The following is a 25,208-nucleotide window of genomic DNA, read 5'->3' as shown; positions in this document are numbered from 1 at the left end:
TGGAGAACAAACACGCAAGAGATCAGCAAACAGGTTCACGAGATTCATTCAAAGGGTTTAATGGTGGGTAACCAACAATAGGTGCGATTCATCCTTGGGATACTGCACCTTAAACATCTCCAGGTTGGCCTGATGCTGTTTCTCCTCAGGGTGAGGCGTGCTCCGGGGGCTGGACGCCTCGTTGTCTGACAAAATGATAACGTCTGGTGATGGAGTGCGTCGCTCTCGAACTATATCACTATGAAGAGCAAAATTAGAGGAACGTTTAGAGGCAGCTTAAATAGTCATTTTTAAGACAGTAAAGATGAGGGAAAATGTTTTTAAAAAAATCAAGTCCTAGCAACACCTGCAGGATAAAATCATTAAAGTATAATTTAATTTAACACCATACAGCAAAAACATAGCCTACTTCCCAGAATACCCGTTTTTTGTTTGTTTTGTTTTTTTTATTATTTGAAATGTGCTACAATTTACATTCCAAAAAGCATTTAATAGCAAGCAAGCAAAACGACTGAGAGGTACGTGAGCCAAAGTTTATTTATATAACTCATTTACCCTCACCAGTAGTTTTAGTTTCACTTTAAATAAATGCATTTAGTTCTGGCATTTATGATAAATGTTGTTTATAATGAATATACTATAATTTCTTTGTTTTATACTTTTATACTTATTTTATTTTTTTATTCTGTTCAGTTCTGAACAGGGTTACAGTAAAGTAAAATTAAAACTAAAACCATTAAAAAAAAAAAGTTACTGGAAATAAACAATGTTAACTGAAATAAAATAAAACATTTAAAAAACTAATTATTAAAAATTCTTCACTAAAAATAACAACATGAAAAAAAAAAAAAAAAAAAAAAAAAAAAAAAAAACACTATCGACTGAACGATCGATAGATGTTGAATTATTTATTTATTAAGAATTTTATTTATATATTTAATTTATTAATATTATATATAGATAGACATAGATGGATACTGTTAATTCTAACATAACAGTAATAACATTATATTTGAAGAATTTGTTGTGGAGTAAGTGAAATTTAAAATACATTTTTTATAAAGATTATTATATTTGTAAACCTTTTGTCTTTAACACTTTACAATAAGGTGTCATTTTTTAACTTTAGGTAATGTATTAACTAACATGAACAAAATTAAGAAAACATTTAATACACCGTTTATTATTCTTTGTTAATGTTAGTTAATGAAACTACAGTCGTTTATTGCTTGTTCATGTTAGTTCACAGTGCATCACAACTTGTGATTTTAATAATGCAATAAAACTAAGATTAATAAATGCCGTAGAAGTATTGTTCATTGTTAGTTCATGTTAACTAATGTAGTTAACTAAAGTTAACTAACAAACCTTATTGTAAAGTGTTACCATTTCATTTTATTTACCGGTGCTTCTGAATGTAATAAACCCGGACTTACACACAGATGCAACATTTTCCTTTCAACAATGCAGTTTTCATCTGGCTTATAGTTATGCTTGATTTATTTTCCAGAAAATACAGTACTCATTTAAACAAACAGATGTTCTCTCCCGAAACCTCACCTCCTTCTGGCGCTCATGTCCACGGGCTCATCTACTATGTTTTCCTTCCCATTCTTACTTGGACCTCCATGGCCCCCGACTCTCAAACTTCCATTCATCTTCTCCTCGTAGGCCACAGCTCCCATCAGCCCCTGGCTGCCCCCGGGGCCTTTGCCCTCTGCCATGGCAGCCGCAACCGCCGCCCCCTCCAAAGCGGCCAGATCCTTGCGTTTGAGGAGGGCGAGCATCTTAAGCCTCTCCATGGCCTCGTGACCCTCCATCTTCAGGCGCTTGGCCAGAGCCTCTTCCCGCTCATCTTGTGCCTCCAGACCCCGCTTCAGCAGGTTCAGCCTCAACGCCTCCTCAGACATCCGCTCCATCCTGTCAGTGACACAGAGGGAGAACATTTGTGAGCTAAAATCTTTTAATAAGGTGCAAAGTTGATCAACTGTATATAAATAAATAATAAAATAATTGAATTTGAAATAACTTGAGGCAATATTTAAATACATCGTGTTCAAGAGTATTTCCATTTTCACAGCTGTATCAAGAGATTTTACTGGTTCTGGTATCAAATACTGAAACTTTGGTTTCACGACAGCCCTAATCTGTAGGAATCAGTATAAATTCCCCTGCTTGAGACCAATGCAAATCACTTAATTATTCTTTTAGAGCGAAAGAGCTGAGAGCGAGTGAGAGAGAGTGAGAGAGATCTACTATGACTCCTCACACGCCCACAGACTTAACAGAGCCATTAGTCTGCCTCGTGCTGAGGCTGTGGACTACACTGCTCGAGAACCAAGGCCTCTCCAAGCTTAATTGATAAATTACATGATCATTACATACAAATCAGTGTAACTTTCATGGTTCGACTGAGGAAATTTGCTTGGGCTGCTAGTAGAGAGGGTCTCCCTGCCTCACATAGAGCGCCTGTTACGACAAGAGTCATTTCTGAGTGCAGACACGCAGCTGAATGGAGCTTCCCAAAACTCCCACTGACAACGTCACAAAGTGGTCACTGAGAGGGGACCGACTTTCCCCACTTGTGGGATCGTATTTCTGGCACCATTTTACTGTGACTGAAGATACAAGTCTTACTCAACAACTATAATTAGAGGGTTTTTTTCTCTGATGAAGGGGTGGTTCACTCGTGGATCAACAGCAATGCTTTCAACTGAAGAATATACATATAGCTTTTTTTTTTGTTTTTCTTAATTTTTAAGTTGAAGTGTGCAATTTCAGTTATGCTGACACAGCTACAGGTAAATCAGCTGGGAAAAAAAAAATCCTTATTTTGTGATACTAGCAGCATAGAAACTATACTTTTCAGATGAAATAGTATTTTTTTTTTAAACACAAAAACAATTGTGCTTATTTAAATCAGTGGTGTGCGATGGTGCACTTTTAATCAAATGTAAATTCACGTCCTAGTCACATTTTCTTGGTTAAATAGACATTACTTACACTAAGAGAAAATGGAAAAAAAAAAACAAAGTGTCATCAATATTCTATTTATTGAAGCCAAGTATGAATCTCATTTTACATGTATTCCAAAATAATAACTCAAGGCAGTAACAATTTAAACAATACTTTTTAATTTGTGAACGCATGTTCTGCTATTCTTTTTAATAAGTCATGAAAGCTTGGTAAATATGAGATTTACTTTAAATTTCATCAAGCTGATAACACAGCTAAAAACTCCCACATATCCCACGTTTTCATGCCATTTTAAAGTCTAAAAAGTCTATTTAAAGTCTGTTAAAACTAGAGAGACGCGGCTGTAACTTAACTTGCTGGTGTCTAGGGCTGTCCAAAAAAAAAACCAAAACAAAATAAAATAATTCAAATTTCGAATATTTGTTGAATTTAAAATAAAAATCCACATTCGGATGCAGAAATGTTGCATTCAAATTTTGAGGTTGAGGACGTAAGTGTCATTGCATTTTAATGTTTTTGTTGGCCTATCCAGCTGAACCCACTACCCAGATAGCACATGTACGTCTGCAAGATGTCTGTTAAAGATCACTTGATCTGGAAAGCATCTGCTGTGCACAAACATCTGACAGATGTCAGTTTTACATACATTCTAACTCATAAACATCTTAAAGACATCTAATAGAAATCTATTTGACATCTGATAAGAAACGTCCTATAGACGCATTGCAGATGAGCCAAAAAAAAAAAAAAAAAAAAAAAAAAAATTTCACACCTCTTGCAGACGTAAAAAAGACGTCTCCAAGATGTGCGTGTGCTATCAGGGTAGATGCAACGCCGCTGGTTGTTCATTCAAAATATTGTGGAAAAAGAGAACATCAATGCGGAGAAGATCTTGTTTACAGCAAAACTGAAACAAAGCTGTTAACACAAAACGAATATGTAGCATCTGCTGTGTTCAAACATCTGTCAGTTTTACATGCATTATAAATTATAAACATCTTAAAGACATCAAATAGACGTCTATCTGACATCTGATAAGAAACGTCTTATAGACGTATTGCAGATGAGCAAACAATTAAAAAAAAAAAAAAAAAAAAGCCTTACAGATGTAAATGCAGACGTCAAATAGACCGTGCTATCAGGGTAGATGCAACACTGCTGGTTGTTCATTCAAAATATTGCGGAAAAAAGAGAACATAAATGTGGAGAAGATCTTGTTTATGGCAAAACTGAAACCAAGCTGTTAACACAGAACGCATATGTATCGCATGTTTTATAGGGACTATCTATCACCGTTGCAATTGCATGTTGCACAAAAGAGCCACTTGTATAGAAAGCCACATAAAAACAATGCATGTTCAACTTTTTAAAAACATGTCTCAAAACTTTGTGACGGGTTTCCCCCATTCCACTGCATCTCATGCTTTTAAATGAAAAAGTACATACAAACATACATGATGCCATTTTGTTTCAAATTTGTTACACAACTTAGGTAATTATATTTCGTTTATAAACATTCTTTAAAATTTTGTGCACTTTTTTCAAAGACAGTCGTGTTAATTTATTGCTCTGAATAAATGTGCGCAAGTAATATTTTGCTCAGGAAAGAAGCCAAAAGCTTTTTCCCCCTAACTGAAATTATAACCTTTAAATTTGAATATAATTTGAATATTGATTATATTTCAGTACAAAATTCGAATTTAGTTTTTTAGCCATTTTGACAGCCCTACTGATGTCGCTGTTGGGCAATATTTCATTAGGAAAAATGAATGATTTTTGGTATGAGGTTTATTTTTGTATTATGAATTTTTTTCTCATTCAATATTTTGAGGAGACACTGCCTCCTCAGAGGAAATTCCCCTGATTTGAATATAGATAAAACAGAAAACGTTGTTGCAGAAAAGGTATGAGCTGCATTCAAACTCCTACCACCTGCTTTTGAACTAGTGACACACCAAAATTTCAACCGAAAATGGAACGGAAGGCCAAAATCACTGGGTCTCATTTACACGCATAAAAGAACTTCATGAGAAATTTCCACCTAATTTACAACTTGTATGTCAGCACATGAATTTGTTCTTAACCTTGTGTTAATGTTAATGAATCTGGAGTATTCTAAATGAGCGAACGAGTGCCCAAGGTGAGTAATTTGCATAAAACACACCCAAGACGTCTCCATATAAGGCAATGTTTTGCACACTTTCATCACTAAGCAAACATGCTAAGCTCTTCAAACATGCTCTTGTCTGAGAACACACAGCAAGATATGAGCATATATATATATATATATATATTATACCAAAGTGAATAAGGTACAACAGGTAAACATGTCAGCAAAATCTCTGCACATGAGAAAACATGTCAGATAAATCTGTTCGGTTGAGAGAAGGCTCGCTGTCTAAGAATTATACTTTGACTGGTTTAATTTAGCACCTGAGAACACGATACCCTGAACAAAATACAGATTTTAATTTCCCAATTTGCCAAAAATTATTTTCCAAAACTTTTCCCGATTTAATGCCACGCTAATTGACACAGTTCACGGTACGCTAACTGCTACGCAATGGCTCTGTTTTGAAGCACAGAGAGTTTGTTTTGGGAGACAGAGTGAGAAAACTATATTGCAGTAGATTGATAAAAAGCACAGTCTTGCTAAAGAGACAGAAATGCCTGGAAGACATCCTCTCCGTCCACCAGACAGAGCGCGTTGTCTCCTAAAACATAATTTATGGTATTATGAGACACATCAGGACCACAAATTCTTAAGCGAACAGGTAAAACTCCAAAGCGATGCTCTATATAAAATAGCGTAATATGCGTTGTTTGATTTTAACACACGGTTAACCCAGTAAACAGTTTAAACCAGCGGTGACATTGGTTTATTGAAGCACCAGATGAGCCAATCTCTCCTGCTGCATTCTTACAGTCAGCCATTAACTTCCTGTTCTCCCCTCCGGACAAAAGCACAACAAACCACACAGGAGCCCAAGAGCCAGTCTATAACGTGAACGAATCTCTCTCTGTGTGTGTGTGTGTGTGTGTGTGTGTGTGTGATTGTGTGTATGTGTGTGTTCCCACGCGAAGCGCACACATGCACTGCGGGGTCATGCGTGCTCAAGTGCAGATTTGATTGTGTGTACACATAAGACTCTGCCGCACTCTGGACATGTGTCACGTACTACAGATCTAAATGATCATGTGTGTGTTTGCTCGTCTTTATTAGTTAGGCACGCTTGGGCGGACCCTTCATGGCCAGAGGGCAGAGAGAGGCTCTTCCCCCTCCCACACGCACACACACGGGGAGTGTCTGGACAGTGAATGTGCAGGACTCTATGCAGGCTATTGTTTGTGCTGGAACCTCTTTATCTGTCTGATGCATTTGTATTCTGCTCGTAGCTTCAGTCTAAAGGTAGAACATTATCAGGTGCTGCCGCCTGCCCAGTATTAATTCTTTGGCCCCTGTGTATAGTAAGAGTAAACCCTTTATTTATATATACAGTAAAAACTCTTAAAGGTATACACATATGTACTTTTGCAGATGGATGGGGGGCTGGAAAATTGTTTTCTCTTTTGAATAACCCTGATATTAATTATGAAAAATTTATTTTTTACACTGCAGTTTTCAGCAGCTGTATGGAAATGTATTTGTACAGTGCTTCTCCATTCACAAATGAATGACTCAGAGTCGTTTTTTTGTGAATGAAAAACATACATTGCGACCAGTGGAGCACAATTCCTGAAACAAATGACTCTTATGAACTGAAATGAAATGAAGTATAAAAAAAAAAAAGATTCACGAATTTGAATCGGGAGGAAGGTCCTTAAATACTGCTGTCCAATTTACAGCAAGAGCAAAAAAAAAAAAAAAAAAAAAAAAAAAAAAAAAAAAAATTACATTATAACTGCAATCTATTCAAATGAACTGGCACAAAACTGGCACTGAAATTAAAGTAAATTCCTAGAATTAAAGTAAATTTCTAATGTAATTTAGATTATTGGAATACTGGAAATTGGAATCTAATTGATTCAAGAGCTTGTCAATAAGAATCAAATTTCAGACTGAATTGGAATCCAATGAAAACTAGAGCTTAGGAACCAAAATCAAAACAAAATCTAATTAAATCAAGAGCTTGTAAATAAATCATACAAAATTATTCATCTTACCAAATTAAGTGAGACTCAGAACCAAATCCAAATTGGAATCCAATTAAATTGAGAGCTTGTGAATAAGAATAAAGTAGAACTTAGAATTTTAGAATCTAGTAGAATCTAATTGAATCAAAAAAAAAAAAAAAAAAAAAAAAAAAAAAAAAAAGACATTAATAACAATGAGGGCTTGTAAATGAATCAAACCAAATTCATAATTAGAATTCTGGAAACAGAATCAAAATAAAAATAGAAAATAATAAAAAGAGCTTGTAAACGAATCATTTCCTTTCAAACTGAGAGCCTGAGAATCAGAATTAAATTTGGAATCTAAATGAATTGAGAATCTAATTGAATTGTAAATCAGAATTGAATCCAGAAAACTATATATCTAGCTAAAGTATATGTTATAATCATACTGTTAGTAATTTACAGCAAGTCCAGCTTTTCTAAATCAAAATCTTGTAAATGGATTACAGTAAATTCCTAATCTAATTTAGATTATTGGAATACTGGAAATCTAACAGATTCAAGAGGTTGTCAATAAGAATCAAATATCACATTGAATTGGAATCTAATAAAAATGAGAGCTTAGGAATCAGAATCAAATCCAAATTGGAATTTAATTAAATGAAGAGCTTGCAAATAAATCATACCAAATTTATAATCTTGCCAAATTAAGATCTTGAGAATCAAAATCAAATCCAAATTGGAATCACATTAAATCTAACTAAGCTTGAGAATCAGAATCAAAAAATCTAAATTGGAATTTAATTGAATCTAGAAAACAATATATCTTGCCAAGTATGTATTTGAATATGAAAAGGATACAACATACACATAAGCCAAGTGAACATTTTTATAGTAAAGCAGACAAAATAAAAACAGAATCTATTCACTTTTGAAAGAAAGCACATCGTGAATACTCATAGTTCATCTCTGACACCTCTGAGCTCCCCTCTCTGTATGAGGTCATGCAGAATTCAAACATTTGCCCTAGGACTCCTTAACTTTGATTTTAGTGTATCGGCAAGCGAGGGATTGTGTATAATGTGATGTGCCGGAGCGAAGCTGGGATCAAAGGTGCGTGGACAGACATATCGGTCAGGAGAAAAGCAGCATGGTACCACCCTCCCGCACTAATAGACCACATAGACAGACCGCGAAGGAGAGTTTCTCATCAGTGGGTTGACAAATGATGCTTTTTGCGATGCGAACGTCGCACAGGTCCTGATGCAAACACACGATCCGCATATACATTGCCTAAATGCGTTTGTTTGGCTCTAATTAATATTAGTTAACTCCCAGCTCCTGGAAAGCTCAGCCCCATTCATCCATTCCTATAAGACGTGACTGATTGTTCGAAATACTGACTATGGCAGCCATGGTGACCTTGCCTAGCCATAATATTAAGAAAGAAGGCTTTAGAAGGGTGTATGAGCTTGTGGGTGAGATAAAACTGTATTCACTAACTGGACTTGTGACACCTCCACATTTCTGGCTGCAGTAATACTACCTAAGACCTCAGTGACCAATGACAAAAGGCTCATCGCAGTTGCTACTTTCTGACTTCTTGGATGTAGTAATATAAATTTGAAAATGTCTTCTATTCTAACAGTCGAGCTAGCTACATTACCGTGAATATTCCGCTGAAAATATGAGAACTGCACAGCTTCAAGACCATCTAGATCAGGAGTATCAAAGTCACGACATGTGGAGGAGTCCAAAGTGTCCTGCAGGATGATATGAGGAATAACATCTTAAAAGCACAAGTATATTTATAATATTCTATATTTTAAATACAGCAAGAAAGATAAACTTGTGTTTTTAGCCATTTCTGACAACTGTCCCAAACCAGACCAGTTCATTTATCCACTCTGAAATGTCACTTGGAGCAAATAATGACAACACTGAGAGGTTGGCCCCAGGAAAGTAAAACATGGCAAAGGTAAAAAGTGAATTTTCCAACTATTTCCAAGTTTCAACTCTAAGATTATTTTAGATACGCAAGGGATAACTGGCAGATGGTCATTATTAAATGTATTAAATAAATAATGTTTAAAAATAAACCAGAATAACGCTTACTGAATATTAAAAAAAAAAAAAAAAAACCTAATATTCAGAAGTTGGGGGAAGTTTCTGAAAGAAGTATTTTATGCTCACCAAGGCTGCATCAAGTTGTTAAAAAAATACAGTTGTGAAATATTACAATGAATAAAAAGCAATTTATTTCTGTGATGCCAAAGCTGAATTTTCAGCAGCCACTACTTCAGTCCTTCAGAAATCATTCTGATATGCTGAAAACTGCTTAATATTTTTGTGAAAAAATGTGATACTTTTAAAGGGATAGTTCACCCAAAAATGAAAATTCTGATATTGGAATGACATTGGGGTAATCAATCTTGTAATACCTTTGTTCATCTCCAGAAGACAAATTAGGATATTTTTGATTAAATCTGAGAGCTCTATTTAAGTTTATGTAGTCTTCGACACGCGTTTACGTGAATATCATGACGTATTACGCTTGTAGCTTCATAAAACCACTGATGTCACATGGAATATTTTATTGATGCCCTTACTACCTTTCTAAGCCTTGAACATGGTAGTTGGGTTACTGTCTACTCAGGGTCAGAAAGCTCTCAGATTTCATCAAAAATATCTTAATTTGTGTTCTGAAGATAAACTAAGGTCTTACAAGTTTGGAACAACATGAGGGTGAGCAATTAATGACAGAATTTTAATTTTGGGGTGAACTATCCCTTTAAGGAATTTTCGACAAATAGAAACACAAACATTTAGTTAAAATAAAGACATTTCCTGTCACATTTGATCAATTTAATGCATCCTTGACGAATAAAAGTATTAAACCTGAACTAAGTTTGACACCCATTTTTGAAAAACTGGGGCCAAATTACAAGTCACCTGACAAAACCTCAGCAGCAAATGCTAAAACTTCGCCTGGTTGACCTTACAGTCACGTTCAGCTGTAGTTCCTATGAAACAAACAGTACTGTAGTTATTTCTAAACCCAATTAAGCTCCCGAGACCCACAAGCGACTGGTCTTAAAATGCCTTATTGTAGGGACATCCCCAATTACAAATTAAATTGAGCTGTAATTGGTCCCCTGATGACTTCATCATCTCTCTATCATCCCATTATTTCTCATGTCATCGTTCGCTCTCTTTCTTCTTCTGGCATCGTTTAATCATACATCCGCCGTTGCGTTGCATCGCGAAGTTTAATTTACCAGATCCAGTTATCTTGCTTACAAAACTAGAAAAAGTAGTACACTACGCTTTCAAGAGGAGGCCGCACGACGTCCTTTAATTTAACAATAACGACAGGAGAGGTTATATGCAATGCAAGCACATAAAATCTTGATATATAACGTCGTATCCACTACAAACCACCCACCTTGCACGAATGAGTGCGTGAAGGGAAAAAAAGGGGGGAAGAAAGAGGGTAAAGGGCGAGCAAGAAGGGAAAAAAAAAAAAGTGCGAGTGACTGAGACAGTAGAAAGAAAGAGCGAGGGAGTGCATGAGCAATAAACGCACAAGCATACACATAACCAACAATGGCACCAGCCAGCCAATCAGAAGGTCCGTTCAGTGCACGTCAGTCTGACCCCCCCACACCATCACACCCCCCCGTCCCCCTTTACATAATATAATGACTGTTTCAGTCAGCTGCTACAAAAACCAGACTCTCTTTACTCGGCCCACTCCTCCTTTATCCACCCCCCCCTTTTTGCATATCGACGCACACACACACCCCAGCCACCCCCCTCCTCCTCCTCCTCCTCCTCCCCAGAAACCTGCACACGCGCACTCCACGACAGACTCACTGCTTTGGGCACTACGCCAGCCAACGCAGCAGCAGCAGCTCCGAGATGAAAAGAAAGAGAGAGCGAGAAAAAGAAAAACAGAGATAGAGAGCGAAATGGTGTGTGTGAGCACACCGCGGACTAGCCGTATCGCCTCGCTTAGGATGAGATTATCTGCCGATCTCACCCAACGACCCTCGCAACACCCTAAACCACAACTTTCAAATCTCCATTTTATCTAATCAACCTTTTGTCCTGCCATATAGTCCCACTGATCCCTTTCGGATGGTCCCTGGATAGTTACCCGCTCAGGAGTTCTTGGCAAGGTAGGGAATGGGCCTAAAAAACGAGGAGAGATTTGAGCGTGTGTGCACGGGGTTTGACGGGCCATACCGACACAAGACTCACTTTGTGCCCTTCAGACCCGCCATTCTAATACAGCTGTGCCACACACCACAAAGCAGAGCAAAAACTGACCCCTCCCTTCTCGCTCTCCACCCCTCCCCCCCTTCCAAAAAAAGTATTCCTTTTTTTCCTCCCTGCGTTGTAAAAATAAACACACACGCTCACTTTCTGGGGGCCCCTTAAAGGTACGGACGACCACAAACTACTTTTCGGTTCTTCTTCTTTTTTTCTTTTTTTTGGTAAATAGATTGTAATGTGCATAATGCACATTCAGGATCTGAATCAGTTCAGGTGGGGGGCAGAGTTGGGGGTTAGGGCAGACGGATGATGAAGAGGAAGAGATTGAGACGAAAAAAATGAAATGGAAGAAAAAAAGACAGCAGCACTCTCCTGACACGCTACCCTGTCATAATGCCAACCCTTAATTCCCCTCTGCCCATCCCCCACCGGCACACCATTTTCTTTATGCACACGCCACTGCTGCCTGTCGATCAGATCACTGCAAGCACAAAAATGTCCTCCTCCTTCTGCCCCCACTGCAAACACCATCACACCCTGAAGCCCCCTGAACCGGTACACACGCAAACACGCACGCAAAATCAAAGACCCTTGCCCCCCGACAAAAGAGAACCGATTCGGGAAGTGTATCCAAAAAAAAATTGCCAGCTAAAAGAAGTGATGATAATAATATGGCCGGTTGCAAGTGCACGAAGGAATCCGCAGCTCATTTCACGCATGATCTGCATCATGACAATTCATTTGGCTGACGTAACCCGCCGCCCCACCTCCCAGACCAAAGCGCTGGTGGCATCGCATCCCTCACCCAGAGAGGTACAAGGTGCCTTGTTTTAAACGGCACACCAGGACTCCCCCAGGACCCATGTGGTCTGATATCTGAACGCTCAGATTCCTTCATGCAAGACTAGCGATGTATCCTCTTAATTTCCCCAAGTTTCGTCCTAAGGCGCAGCCTTCACTTATCGTGAAAAAACAGGGGTTTGCACCCATCTTCGCTTCCCCCCCCATCCCCCACCCTCAGAGCCTGGCCCATCTCCCAAATCTGCCTGTTCGCATGCAGCCCCTCTGATCACCCACCCGCTCAATTGGCTAGATTAAGCCTTTCCTGTTTGCAGCATCTGATGCTGAGCACGGAGACCTCAAAATGGCTGCTACACCATCGCTAAAGGTGTGCGTGCCCACCCTGATGAATAAAAAAAAGAAAACAACAACAAGATGCATTGGGCAAGAGCTGCTCGTTTTGTTCTCGGAAGTTTCCGTTTGGATGGAATCGCAGCTCTTTGGGGTTTAAATGTAAGGAGAGTGATTTATAGTGAAGGGCAGGCGTTGACGCAGTAACCTAGTTAAAGCTGGAGCGAGCGGGCTTGGCATAGGGTCATACAGGGTGAGCGCCGGGAACGCTTGGGAAATGGTGGCAATGGCGGATGTCTGGATGCAAACTAAACTGTAATGTTCTCAGATTTTTGTTGGGAAGCATTAGGGTGGCTTTTCAGCAGGTGCAGGTGCTAAAGGTGCAACGGTATGGATGTAACGGGAAAGAATAGCTAATAGTTAGTTTTATGACATTCCAAACCTGTATGATTTATTCTCTTCTCTAGATATGTTGAAAAATGTTCTCGTCTAGAACATTAGTCAGTGAGGTCTAAAACAACACTACACCCCAACTGACCCTTCGGCAAAGACCCGCCCTCCTTCTGTTGCGACAGTTGAGGACAAAAGTTTACATCCTCATTTCAGAATCATTAAAAATGTGAATATTTTACCAAATACCAAAAGGGATCATTACAAAATGCATGTTAATGTTTATTTAGTACTGACTTGAGATATTTCGCATACAAAATGTTTACATATAGTCCACAAGAGAAAACAATAGTTGAATTTATAAAAAAATGACCCGGTTCAGAAGTTCACATACACTTGATTCTTAATACTGTGTTGTTATCTGAATGATCCACAGCTGTGTTTTTTTTTTTGTTTAGTGATAGTTGTTCATGAGTCCCTTGTTTGTCTCATGAACAACAGTTTGAACAGCCTGCTGTGCTTCAGAAAAATCCTTCAGGTCCCACAAATTCTTTGGTTTTTCAGCATCACTGTGTATTTCAACCCTTTCCAACAATGACTATATGATTTTGAGATCCATCTTTTCACAGCAAGGGACTTATACGCATCTATTACAAAAGGTTCAAACTCTCATTGATGCTCCGGAAGGAAAAAAAACAATACGTTAAGAGCCAGGGGGTGAAAACTTTTATACAGAATGGCATATATGTACACATTTTTCTTATTTTGCCTGAATATCATGTTTTTTCATTTCGTACTGCCCTTCAGAGGCCATAGAAAATAGTTACATGTTTCCCAGAGGACAAAATAAGTTAAATTTACCCTGATCTTTAAATTCAAAAAGTTTTCAACCCCCAGCTCTTAATGCATTGTGTTTTCTTTTGAAGTATTAGTGAGCGTTTGAACCTTTTCTAATAGTTGCATATGAGTCCCTCAGTTGTCCTCAGTGTGAAAATATACTGCAGTCATTGTTGGAAAGGGTTCAAATACACAAAAATGCTGAAAAACCAAAGAATTTGTGGGACCTGAAGGATTTTTCTGAAGAACAGCAGGCAGTTTAACTGTTCAGGACAAACAAGGGACTCATGAACTACTATCACTACACAAAAACACAGCTGTGGATCATTCAGGTAACAACACAGTATTAAGCGCATGTAAACTTTTGAACCGGGTCATTTTTATAAATTCAACTATTGTTTTCTCTTATGGACTTTATGTAAACATCTTTAATGTGAAATATCTTATTCAGGTCAGTACTAAATAACCAATACATTTAGTTTGTATGATCCCTCTTATTTTGGTAAAATAATTAAAATTTCTAATGATTCCGAAAGGGGGATGTAAACATTTGACCTCAACTGTATGTCCGACAAGCCATGGTGCTCTCACGAAGATTCAAAATATCTTCTTTTGTGCTCCAAGGAAGACTGTAACTCTTTCAGGTATGGAACAACATGGTGAGTAAATTAAGATTAAATTTTTGAGTGTACTGTCTCTTTAAGCAGACCTCTGTTGACTTTGGAGTAGAGGAGGATGAAAAGATTTTTTTCTGTTTATATTATTTGTGAAGAGGGGTTCGGATTTGACATTTATCATGTCAGAACTCTCGGTCCTGAATAAACACTTCATAAACCGAATAAACATTCTCCTTACTTTCACCGCAACGGACAGAGCGTGTCGACGTCAAATGAAAAAAATACAACCATAACAAGAGCAGACTTAAATATTTAAGCTAATGTGCTAGAAAAATATAACCCTCTAAAATAAAGGCAAGGGATAGGAGAATAACAAAAAAAGGCACCTTTAATCTTCTATTAATCATACAAAGATAACCAAGATGGGAAATGATGGATGACTTGGCTGAGGTCGCTTTGAAGGTGACCATGTAGTGACCACATTTGCTGGCACGTCTTTCAAACGATTATGAAAGGTTTTATACAACTAAAGGCTAAAATACACTAAAATCTGAAGAGATTTTTACCCAGAGTGGATAAAAGGGCTTTCAAGTCATTCCAAACACAACAGACTCATGCAAAAAATGTGTTTGTTGTTAGGAGACACATGACAAACAACAACAACGGCCTAAAATCAGCTCAAAATTGGGTTTGTGCCCATCATACACTACTTTATGTGAAATACATGTCAATTCTGACAGCCTAAAATCTGCGAATTGGCTTTCACCAACTCGCATCAACAGATTCACACTGCAAATCGGGGCAAAAACCTGGGTAAGAGTCACATTAGTGTAATCCAGCCTTAAATTTGGGTAGCCTAGATTCCAGCTTCCAAAACTGCCGCACATCTGAGCCCTTCTGGCATGTTACAGAACGAAATGTCAACAAGGTGACGACCCTCCATTTGCCATTAGGAGGTTTATCTTCAGCTCCTCAGCAGCTGGCTGCCACTCCGTGAACTCGCTTTCACAAGCGACAAAGCACCAGCGAGAGTGTGACCTCCCCCAGGGCGCGTAAAGCAGAAATATGACTTGAACAGCAGACCCGGGCCTCATGATCTCATGCCGCAGCCATTTCTGCAGCCCTGACTCCAGTAGAGACGCAAAAGCAGGTGACAACACCTGTTTGGTCAAGACCTGCCTGATTTCTTTCATTCGGCTGTCACTTTGGCTCTCGCTGCTCCTCGCTCTGGTATCCAACACCTGAGGATCCGAGAATAGGTTTAACCGGATAAAAACAGCTCAACAAGGTAGTGAGAAATGTGAAAAGATGAAAATGACCAAACGCAGCACACCTGACCACAAAACATGCACTCTGGACCATAGAGATGCTTTAGGGGCTAACTAGTTCACAACAGTTACTTGTCACCTTTCTGTTTTCAAATTAGTCTTCCGAGTGAGTAAGCCCTCTGATCAATATGGACTGGCAGAACACTTGGGCCTAAACGTGTGAAAGATGTCAACAGAACAGCTCCCTAAACCCCTCAAGAACATGAATCAAATGACTTTACACAGCACGGCCTTAGATTAGAGAAGCTTTTTTGACTTTCCTGAACGCTAGGCCAGGTTTAAACAGACCTTGGCATAACTTTTCAGGTACTCCTGGACAAAAATGATCATCTGCTTTTCCCAAATGTTATTTAGAACAAACTTATTAGCAAAATGGGTCAAGGCATCTGAAATAAATTCAAACATACAGTGATCCAAAATTGGATTGTGATTCGGAGTAGTTTCCAGCCCAGATGTTCCTCTTGTGTCGCTATAAAAACAAAGCTCTGTTTGTTTAAGCATCCTGACTAGCACAACACAACATTGACTCAACCAAAGAATGACTTTGGGGAAGAACTATCGGATTGTCTGACCAATGGTAAATGAGGAAAATGTTGGGGAAACCCATTTGAAAACTCGTTACTATGCAGATACACAAATAAGTGTATCTGGAACACAGCGTATGTTACAAACGAACCAGATCAGCAAAAGGAGTCAGAGCTACTTTAAACTCTGCAAATTCTCAAATGTTGACTTGTAGTGATTGTAATGACACCAGAGTATGTGATGCACAGTTTACTGCAACTCCATCAAAAATGCTACAGATGTGGTGAGGTATACTCTGTTTTATACAGATGGAGATGCAGTTTTTAATCTCTGCGGTTACATATGCGGCAAATCTGATAGACTGTAATATCAACATTAATTATTAGAACTGAAGCTCAGGGAAATTAAAGTACAACAGTGTAATGAATTTTAAAGGCAGTATACTACATACTGATATAAGTACCAGTGAGCATCTGAGATTAGTATCAGTGCACCTCTTAAAAAAAAAAAAAAAAAAAAAAATTCATAACCAATGAGAGTCACAGAGATATATAGTTGGGCAGAACTGCATTTACATTTACGCATTTGGCAGATGCTTAAATCCAAAGAGACTACTTCATTCAAGGTACACATTTACATCTTATCAGTTCTTGCTCTACTGTTTAAGCTACAGGAAAGCTCAAAAAGTTCAATCAAAGCATGTTCACATTTGTACAAGACGCTGATGATAAACGCTACCTTTAGTTTGAGCATTCTCATATTATGAAGGAATAACAAACCTTTTCACAAATCATTAATTTGCCCAAAATGGATTATCCAAAAAAACAAAAAAAAGTTACTTGGAAACTAATCTTAGAAGAAAGTAACTTAAAACTAGTGCGTTAACCACATGCACTTCTGACTTAAGGTTTTAAAGCATTGAGAATTATTCATAACATACAACTAATTCTTTAACTGGGCAAATAAACCAATTTTGTCCATTAACAGAAGCCAGAGATGCCAAAGACGAACACAAAGAGGAGAAAATAGCCTCCTTTAGCAGGCAGATCAAGCTCACTGTTCACAAGATGCGAAATATAGAAAGAAAATTCTAAATGCTGAACTGGGGGTGAGAAGTTTAAATGAATGTATCTTTGAAGGGAACTGGCTGTCTTAAGAAAAGTTTAGAATGGGTTTTCTTTTCATCTTACCTCCATATAATGCATATTAAAGTATATTTAAAGTCCCCATGAAATCAAAACTGAGTTGTTTTTAGCTTTTCATTAGTTTGAATATACACTGAACCAAACACTATCATAACATCTTAGAGGATAATTCAGTATACTTTATTTTTGACGAAACATCCCATGTTTCGATCGTGACAGTAATGTAACATACTAAAATACAAAAAAAACAAAAAACAAAACATAACTGCACAAAAATTGTGCTTATTTCCCACAAATATGAGGATTGTGTGTTCCCTTTGTCACTACCGAAACAATGATGACATGTTTCAGTCATGACGGCAGTGACAATTTTATGGAATAACACCCAACAAAAGAAAATGTCACTACCGAAACATTAGGTGGAGTTTCAGTTTTAGATACATGCTCAACGATGCTAATCAGCACATGGTTAGCTAGCACAGTTCTGAACAGCTGTACACATATAAAAACTAAATGTTACAGAATAACTCCTAAAGTGCGCTTATTTGCAGAAAAAAGGTGTTTGGTAGTGACATTCCTTAAAGTTACACAGATTTTTTTAGACTTTTGAACATTTACCTCAAAATGATGTTTTGAGAGAGGGACACAGGAATATTTCCTAATCATAAATGTAGGGATGTAGTTAAAAATCAGTCTCAGTCAATGGACTAAATCATGCATCGTTTCGGTAGTGACATGAAAATGCTACCAATATGAATCAACGGTTTTGATGACATCACCCTGCACTTCAGCTTCTCATCAAATGTTCTGTCCAATCAAATGCTCCATAGAATTTGAAGTGTCTTGCCCCCTATACTATAAACAGATGCTGAAGCCATGGCTGAAATTGGTCTATTGTTCACAAAATTAGTATAGTAGTTTCTTTATGGTGAATGGCACGCATTGCATTATACAGAGGCTAGGGAACAATTCAGTGTAAATATACTTTCCATTGGGGCCAAAGAAGTCTGGTTTAGCGCGAACCACCGCAGCACTTGTCTTGCTCCAGTCCAGAGACACGATAGCATGAAGCAGATCATATGCACAAGTCGGCACAGACTATAAAACGTATCGGACCCATTTAAATTCTACACAGAATGCTATGTTTTTTAGTGGCTTTGGATGAGGTTGTGGCTATCATACGCTGTCAAATGAGACTTTACTGAGCTTAACGTCTCTGGCCCGAGCTGTAATTTAAACAAAACGCTATTGGCCATTTAAAAAAGGGGGCGGGACTGCTTAATATGTTCTGCCCTGTTTTTCTGTTTGAATTGAAATTACGCCAACACATCAAATAATGTTGCGCTTTTCAAAGCACTAACAGCTGTAACGAAGGAAGCGCTGTATTGCTGCTGTTCCATAAGTGCCACCTGCTGTCAGAAAGTGAATTTGCATCTCATTCAGCACGTCTGTTGTTTTCATTCAGATATGTTTTATATAGCAAAACACCACAAAGGTAAGGTCAGACTGTTTTGTTTTTGAAATTATACAATCTAATTTACATAAAAAAAACTGTTCATGCTACATGTAACATGTTTGTTTGGATCTTGATTCAAATGCAGTGTCTCTGCAACAGTTTCATGCATTCTGATTAACATAAAGGCACAGTCAGGGCCAAAACTAACAGAATCCTAAAAAAGGTGATACAGATTTTTGGTCAAAACACCCAGCACTACTTGAAGCTGAAACTTGTCAGATCTTACCAAAAAAAAGCTGACATTTCACAGCAAAAGTCATTTTTGCAGGCGTTTTCAAAATGAGGTCTAAACTGAAAATATTTTTGTAATATTCTAGTACTGGGCAGAAAAAAAACTAACATTTCATAAGAAATTTTTAAAAATGCTGTCAATTTATACATTTTACAAATTAATAGTTATTTAATAGTTTGTTTTGGATTTAGCACAGCAATGAATAAAAGCCAATTAACAACTAATAAAAAATTAATTACATTTAAAACAACTAATAAAAGTAAATTACCAATCAGACTTTGTCTTAATAACACAATGCTTACTATAAACAGCTCAAAGCTGCTTCTATATTTTAAGAAGGGAATCCCTTGCAAAGGGATCATAAAATTTAGGAGGCCTTGGCCTGAAAGACCTTCCTAAAATGACAGTTTCAAAGCAAACGCCAACAAATCACATTCAAGGAATCCCACTGGAGCTCTACACCAATTGTATTCATAAGATGCAAATGAAAATTCAAATAAAAAAAAAGGCGCTTGTTGACATATTTATCAGTATAAATCATTTCTCGCATCACACGCAATCCAGCTGCAACGTGATGCAAGCGTAATTGAGATGTTGTAAGTCAGCTGTGCTGTGATGTCACAAAAGTAGGTTGCTGAGGGGGGAATTTCAGGACAGGCGTATTAGCATACCGTCACCAAACGGCACGTTACGCACACGCTGACAGGAATTTCAAAACCACTTCTGGGAGGTTGAGTCGAGTACAGTATCTAAAGCCTAATGGTTAATTCGCTAATTGGACCGTTGTCCTCACCAACGACCTACACAATGGCTAACTATTACTGTATATTACTCAGAATAGAGATCTGCTGGGAATATGACCAAAATTTGCATACGGCCAGTTTCTGACACTAATGAGGCCAATTAGGCGGATGGCGCCCATGGCAACAGGGTTGTAATTGGTTGGCTTGATGCGTACGGGACGTATGGGTAACAGGATGTGGGTTGAGTCAATAATGTGTTTTGGAGCTGCCAGCGCATGATGCATTTGATGCCTTACCTTAACGCACCTCTGCAGATTCAGCGAGTACCTGAGGGTAAAGCAACCAGGATGAGACTGCGACAAAGCAGACTGGTAGTCGTACCTGCAAAGCCACAACACACACACACCCACCCACACGTGGAAGACCGTCCGGCACGTGCAAAAACATTCACGACCATCTGCGTACCGTTGGACGGAGGGGACGAGATCACGGCGGATATCTCCGTCCCGGCGTCTGCACGCACACCTAGCCAGAAATGGCGTCTCCCGCTCACTGTACTGTTCAGCCACAACACTTAAAATCTCGGTCTTCATTAAACAAGACAACAGCTCATTGTGGCCGTTGCCATGACAACAGGCCCTTCTATTTTTAAGCCGTGCCACTAATCAATTCCTGTTCTGCTGTCGCCCGAGGGAGGGAGGGGCGGTTCAGGAGGAGGGTGGGGGCAGTAGCAGGGGGCAAAGGGGAGGAAGTGTGTGGGGGAGTGAGGCTGAAGACAAAGAGACCAAATAAAGACAGCAACAAGATCTTTAAGATACCGAAAGAGGTGGTAGACGCAACAGCGGTTAAAACAGCCTACAGTGAGGAAACACGCCTCGAACGCAAACCAGGTTTCCTCCTGCGAGGAACAGTGCTAACCAGAGGCCCGTGCTAGTACGCAGGTACAAAAACCACACGGTGCTGCAAACACGAGGAGGAAATGCTGAATGAAACTGAACTTTAATTTTCAGTCAAAGCCTTGAGACTCTGTTCCAGACTGCGTTCACCAATAGGGATCGCCTCTCGGACAGGCCCGGTCAGTGCCCTTTCCTCCGCTGCTGTTGCTGCTCTCCCTCAGAAACTCAAAACTTCAGCTCGAATACGTAGAGGGATGAGAAAAACCCTCAACAGGAGGTTTTCTAACAGAGGCGGCGGCTGTAGAGAGACGAATGGAGAGGATCTGAATAAAGCTACAGACCTATTTATACAAGATACAGACAGACTTCAAGGTTAAGGAGGAACACAATCTAATACTCTTGCCAGAAGAGAGAAAATACACAAAGAGAAAAAACGTGGAAAAAAAGCAGCACTGGAGATGAATCGCTCTGATATCCCTAAGAGGCTGAACGAGAATTTGAAAGATGGTCACAAAATAATAACGTAATTTAGTCAAAGCCATTACGAGAAAGAAACACACTGTCCTTGTTTTTATGCCAGTCAAGATCATTTATTTTAAATAAATATATTTTTTTTTATTGCAATGACTATTTATCAAGTCAGTTTGGTTCTACTTTATATTAGGTGGCCTTTAAATGTACTTGCATTTAAGTGAAACATTTGATACAATACTCTTATTGCATACATGCATGTTTTAACATTCAGCTTTTGTCTTTAAAAATACCTGTAATTAAATTTTGGTAATTACATTTTTAATTAAACTGTTGACCTATCACTTCTATCTTAACCCAACCTTAAATCTACCCATACCGCCAAACCTGTCCCTAACCTTGCTCTCAATAGCAGCAGAAGTGTTTTGCAATACAATATCAACAATAAATACATTGTGGGGTTTTTTTTGATGCAAAGTACATAAGGTTGGACCGGCAATTTTGGTATAGACGCTTGGCTAAAAAAACCTATTGAGCATATCCACTGTTAACGCAGAGGAAAAAAGATCCTTTGTTATTTAATACTCACTGGCTTTCTGTGACAACATGCCCCAATAGGTACTGCAATGGAACTGGTAGACTATTGAAGGCTTGCGAGCTACATTTAAACAGTTAAACAACTATGAAAAAATGGATTAAATGATTTCAATTCATAAATTTCAATTCAATCAAATGTAAAAAGCATATATATGTGACCCTGGACCACAAAACCAGTCATAGCATGGGTATATTTGCAGCAAAAGCCAACAATACATTGTATGAGTCAAAATTATCGCCAAAAATCATTGGGATATTAAGTAAAGATCATGTCCGATGAAGATATTTTGTAAATTTCCTACAATAAATATATCAAAATTTTTGATTAGTAATATGCACTGCTAAGAACTTCATTTGGACAGCTTTAAAGGTGATTTTCTCACCCTCAGATTCAAGATTTTCAAATAGTTGTATCTCAGCCAAATATTGTCCTATCCTAACAAACAATACATCAGTGGAAAGCTTATTTATTCAGCTTTCAGATAATTTCAGAATGACTGGTTATGACTGGTTTTGTGGTCCAGAGTCACATACTGATAATTAGATTGTTAATTAATTAATAAATGATATACATTTATAACACTTAAAATACATGACAATGTGTATAACTTGATTAACTATACCTTTTGTCCTCACAACATAGTCCAATCTTTTAGCGAAAATCATTATATTGCACAATGTATGTCAGTGTGCTGTTATGTTCACCTACATGAAAAAAAAACTTCTATCTTAAACCTTATAGTTATAGAGATACAGCACTTGTCACAACTACCTCATATGACAATAAGTATTGGTTTCCACTGTACAGTTAATACAACCTGAGTCGACAACCTTTTGCAATTGGAGAAGGCATGTTCTAAAATAAAGCCTACTTTATTGTGACTAAGGTGCATAATTATGCCAAAAAAAAAAAAAATCTTTCCAATAATCATATTTCAGAACAGAAATCATGCGGTATGGTTTGTCTGGTTGTGCTTTTAGGGGTATGAGCAATCCTTGTAGCATGCATAAATGCATAACATGTTTGTTTTAAGCAGTGCCGACTGAACTGATGTCATTCTCAGGGAGAATTAGTCTCCTGTTCCTTTAAAAAAAAAAAAAAAAAAAAAAAAAAAAAAAAAAAAAAAAACAAAACAGGGAGTTACAATATCTTTTTTTTTTTTTTTTTTTTTTTCACCCAGGGTACCCAGTGGAGTCAAAATGCGAGAGAGCCAGTCTAAGCCGGTTTGTAACCTCAGGGTATGGAATTATCTCTTAATATGTAGCCGTTAGTGGTCAGGACGTCACACGAACACAGAGAGAGAGAGGGAGAGAGAGAAAGAAAGAGAAAGACAGAACGAAAAAAGACAAAAAGGAGGGGGCCAAAGGGGGCAGTAAGAGGAAAATGTACTTCTTACGAGACGCTGAATCTAAAACCTGGCACCTTGTCAAGACGGCTCATTGCGGAACTTCAGACCACAGGGTGGGGCATACGTTGTTTAAAAACAAAAAAAAAAAAAAAAAAAAAAAAAAAAAAAGGAAAAATGCTGGAACGTGAGCCATCTGGAGAAAGCGAGGTAGCAAAAAGATTTTAAAATGGGGTTTTATTTGGAAGGAGGCAGGGAGGACAGTCAGGCGATTAAAAAAAAAAAACCTGCCGTATTCAAATCAATCTCATGCAAAACACACACAGACACACACACAAAAAAAAATTACAATACACAAACATCCCCTAATACACAACCGGTGCACACTACCTTTACACACACCGACATGACCAGTGCTTTATCAAGTTGAGATAAAATCTGCAGAGGCTCTCTTCTGACGCTCAAAGTAATGGGCACACAGACATACACTCGGGGAAAACATGATTTCCACCAAGGAACCGGCGCTCTGGAAAAGCAGATAGGCTTGGAGAGATGGACTGCGCGGGACCAAAACTTCAAGAAAACCCAGCTTCATCCAAACCGCCTGAACAGAGATCACGCACCCCTTCTGATTCCAACAGAATGACCCCAAGAAACAAAGGCCTGCGGCTGAATGGAGGGATATGGAGAGAGGATGCTTAAATGTGCTAAAGTTCAATTTGTTAATCTGCTAAACACAGTAATAAGACAAAGAGGCATTTGTGCAGGGATTATGGGAATTGAATCTTGCGGTTGCGCATGTACAGAGAGTCAGCTATAATTCTTATCAAGGTTAACTACCACAGGTACGCCAGCTTTCAGAGATTTCCTCAAAGGTACCAGTTGAATTATTTTTGTTTTTTTGTTTATTTACACATTTGAGTTAGCCATTTCAACCAAAGCTACTCTATGGACCCAGCAATATCATGTCAAAAGCAAACTTTAACCCAGTAAAGACGTCCTAGATGATATAAGAGAACAAACATCTAGGAAAACCAGGTCAGATCGAGTGTTATTCAAGTATTATTCATACCATTTTAGTATTTGTTATATAACAAAAAGTTATTTTATTTTTAGTTCATGTTTTAGTAATTTTGTTATGTACTTTTATTTTTTAATTATTTTCCCCCCTTTTCTTAATTCTCTTTTATTTCACTTTTAGTACATAAACTTCATTTCAATTATATGCCATGGCAAAGTTTCTAATTCCTGTAATTTTATGATCTAATATGTGTGACCCATAAGGGTTAATTTTTGGAATTTGCGATTTTTACATGAATAAATAAGCATTCCATTAATGTATGGTTTGTTAAAATAGGACAATATTTGGCAGAGGTACAACTATTTGAAAATCTAAAATCTGAGGGTGCAAAAAATCCAAATATTAAGAAAAAGTTGTCCAAATTAAGTTCTTATCAATGCATATTACCAATCCAAAATTACGTTTTGATATATTTACGATAGGAAATTTACAAAATATCTTCATGAAACATGATCTTTACTTAGTATCTTATGATTTTTTGCATTAAAAAAAATATATATCCATGTTATGTTGGATATTGCTACAAATATACCCATGCTACCTAATACTGGTTTTGTGGTCCAGGGTCACATATATTCTGCTATTTCAGCTTTATTTCAATGAACAAAAACAAAATTAGTGATAGTTTGTGTTTTGTTATAACTTATGGGGTTCACAGCAACTGTTTGCAGGTATAACTAACTGACTTACTGACTTATTGACTTAATGGTAAACAACAGTTTATGTCCATACAATGAAAGTCAATTGGGTCCAAAAATATTATCGGACCCAATGTATTATTATTTTTAAATATCTCATTTTGTGTTCTGCAGAAAAAGTAAGTCACAGGTTTTAAATAACATGACAGCGAGTATAAATGATGACTATTTTTAAGAGGTTTGTTGCAACTGGACCCTAGTGTTGGCTGATGTCACAATAATAAAAAGAGAAGTTTATGACTGCATAGTCAAAACAAAAACATTTCTAAGTCTACTTTAGCTTAA

The 25,208-nt window shown here is 37.8% G+C and overlaps 1 protein-coding gene across 2 annotated transcripts in view; it reads right to left on the bottom strand.

Moving 5' to 3' along the window:
• The window catches only part of gatad2b (GATA zinc finger domain containing 2B), a 50,790-nt gene that overhangs the window by 17,195 nt on the left and 8,387 nt on the right, over positions 1-25,208 (bottom strand). The window contains exons 1-3 of one of the 2 annotated variants that reach the window (XM_051136185.1): positions 20,131-20,388; positions 1,561-1,920; positions 109-238 (exon numbers count right to left, since the gene is read on the bottom strand). In XM_051136185.1, the coding sequence (XP_050992142.1) occupies positions 109-238; positions 1,561-1,919 (489 nt within the window). In that variant the 5' untranslated portion in view covers position 1,920; positions 20,131-20,388. Of the gene's footprint in view, positions 1-108; positions 239-1,560; positions 1,921-20,130; positions 20,389-25,208 lie in introns of those variants that run through there. The other variant, XM_051136184.1, reaches the window with a different exon arrangement.

This window comes from Labeo rohita, chromosome 19 (genome assembly GCF_022985175.1).
Source record: "Labeo rohita strain BAU-BD-2019 chromosome 19, IGBB_LRoh.1.0, whole genome shotgun sequence".
Taxonomy (NCBI): Eukaryota; Metazoa; Chordata; class Actinopteri; order Cypriniformes; family Cyprinidae; genus Labeo; species Labeo rohita.
This window is presented reverse-complemented; position numbering and strand designations above follow the sequence as displayed.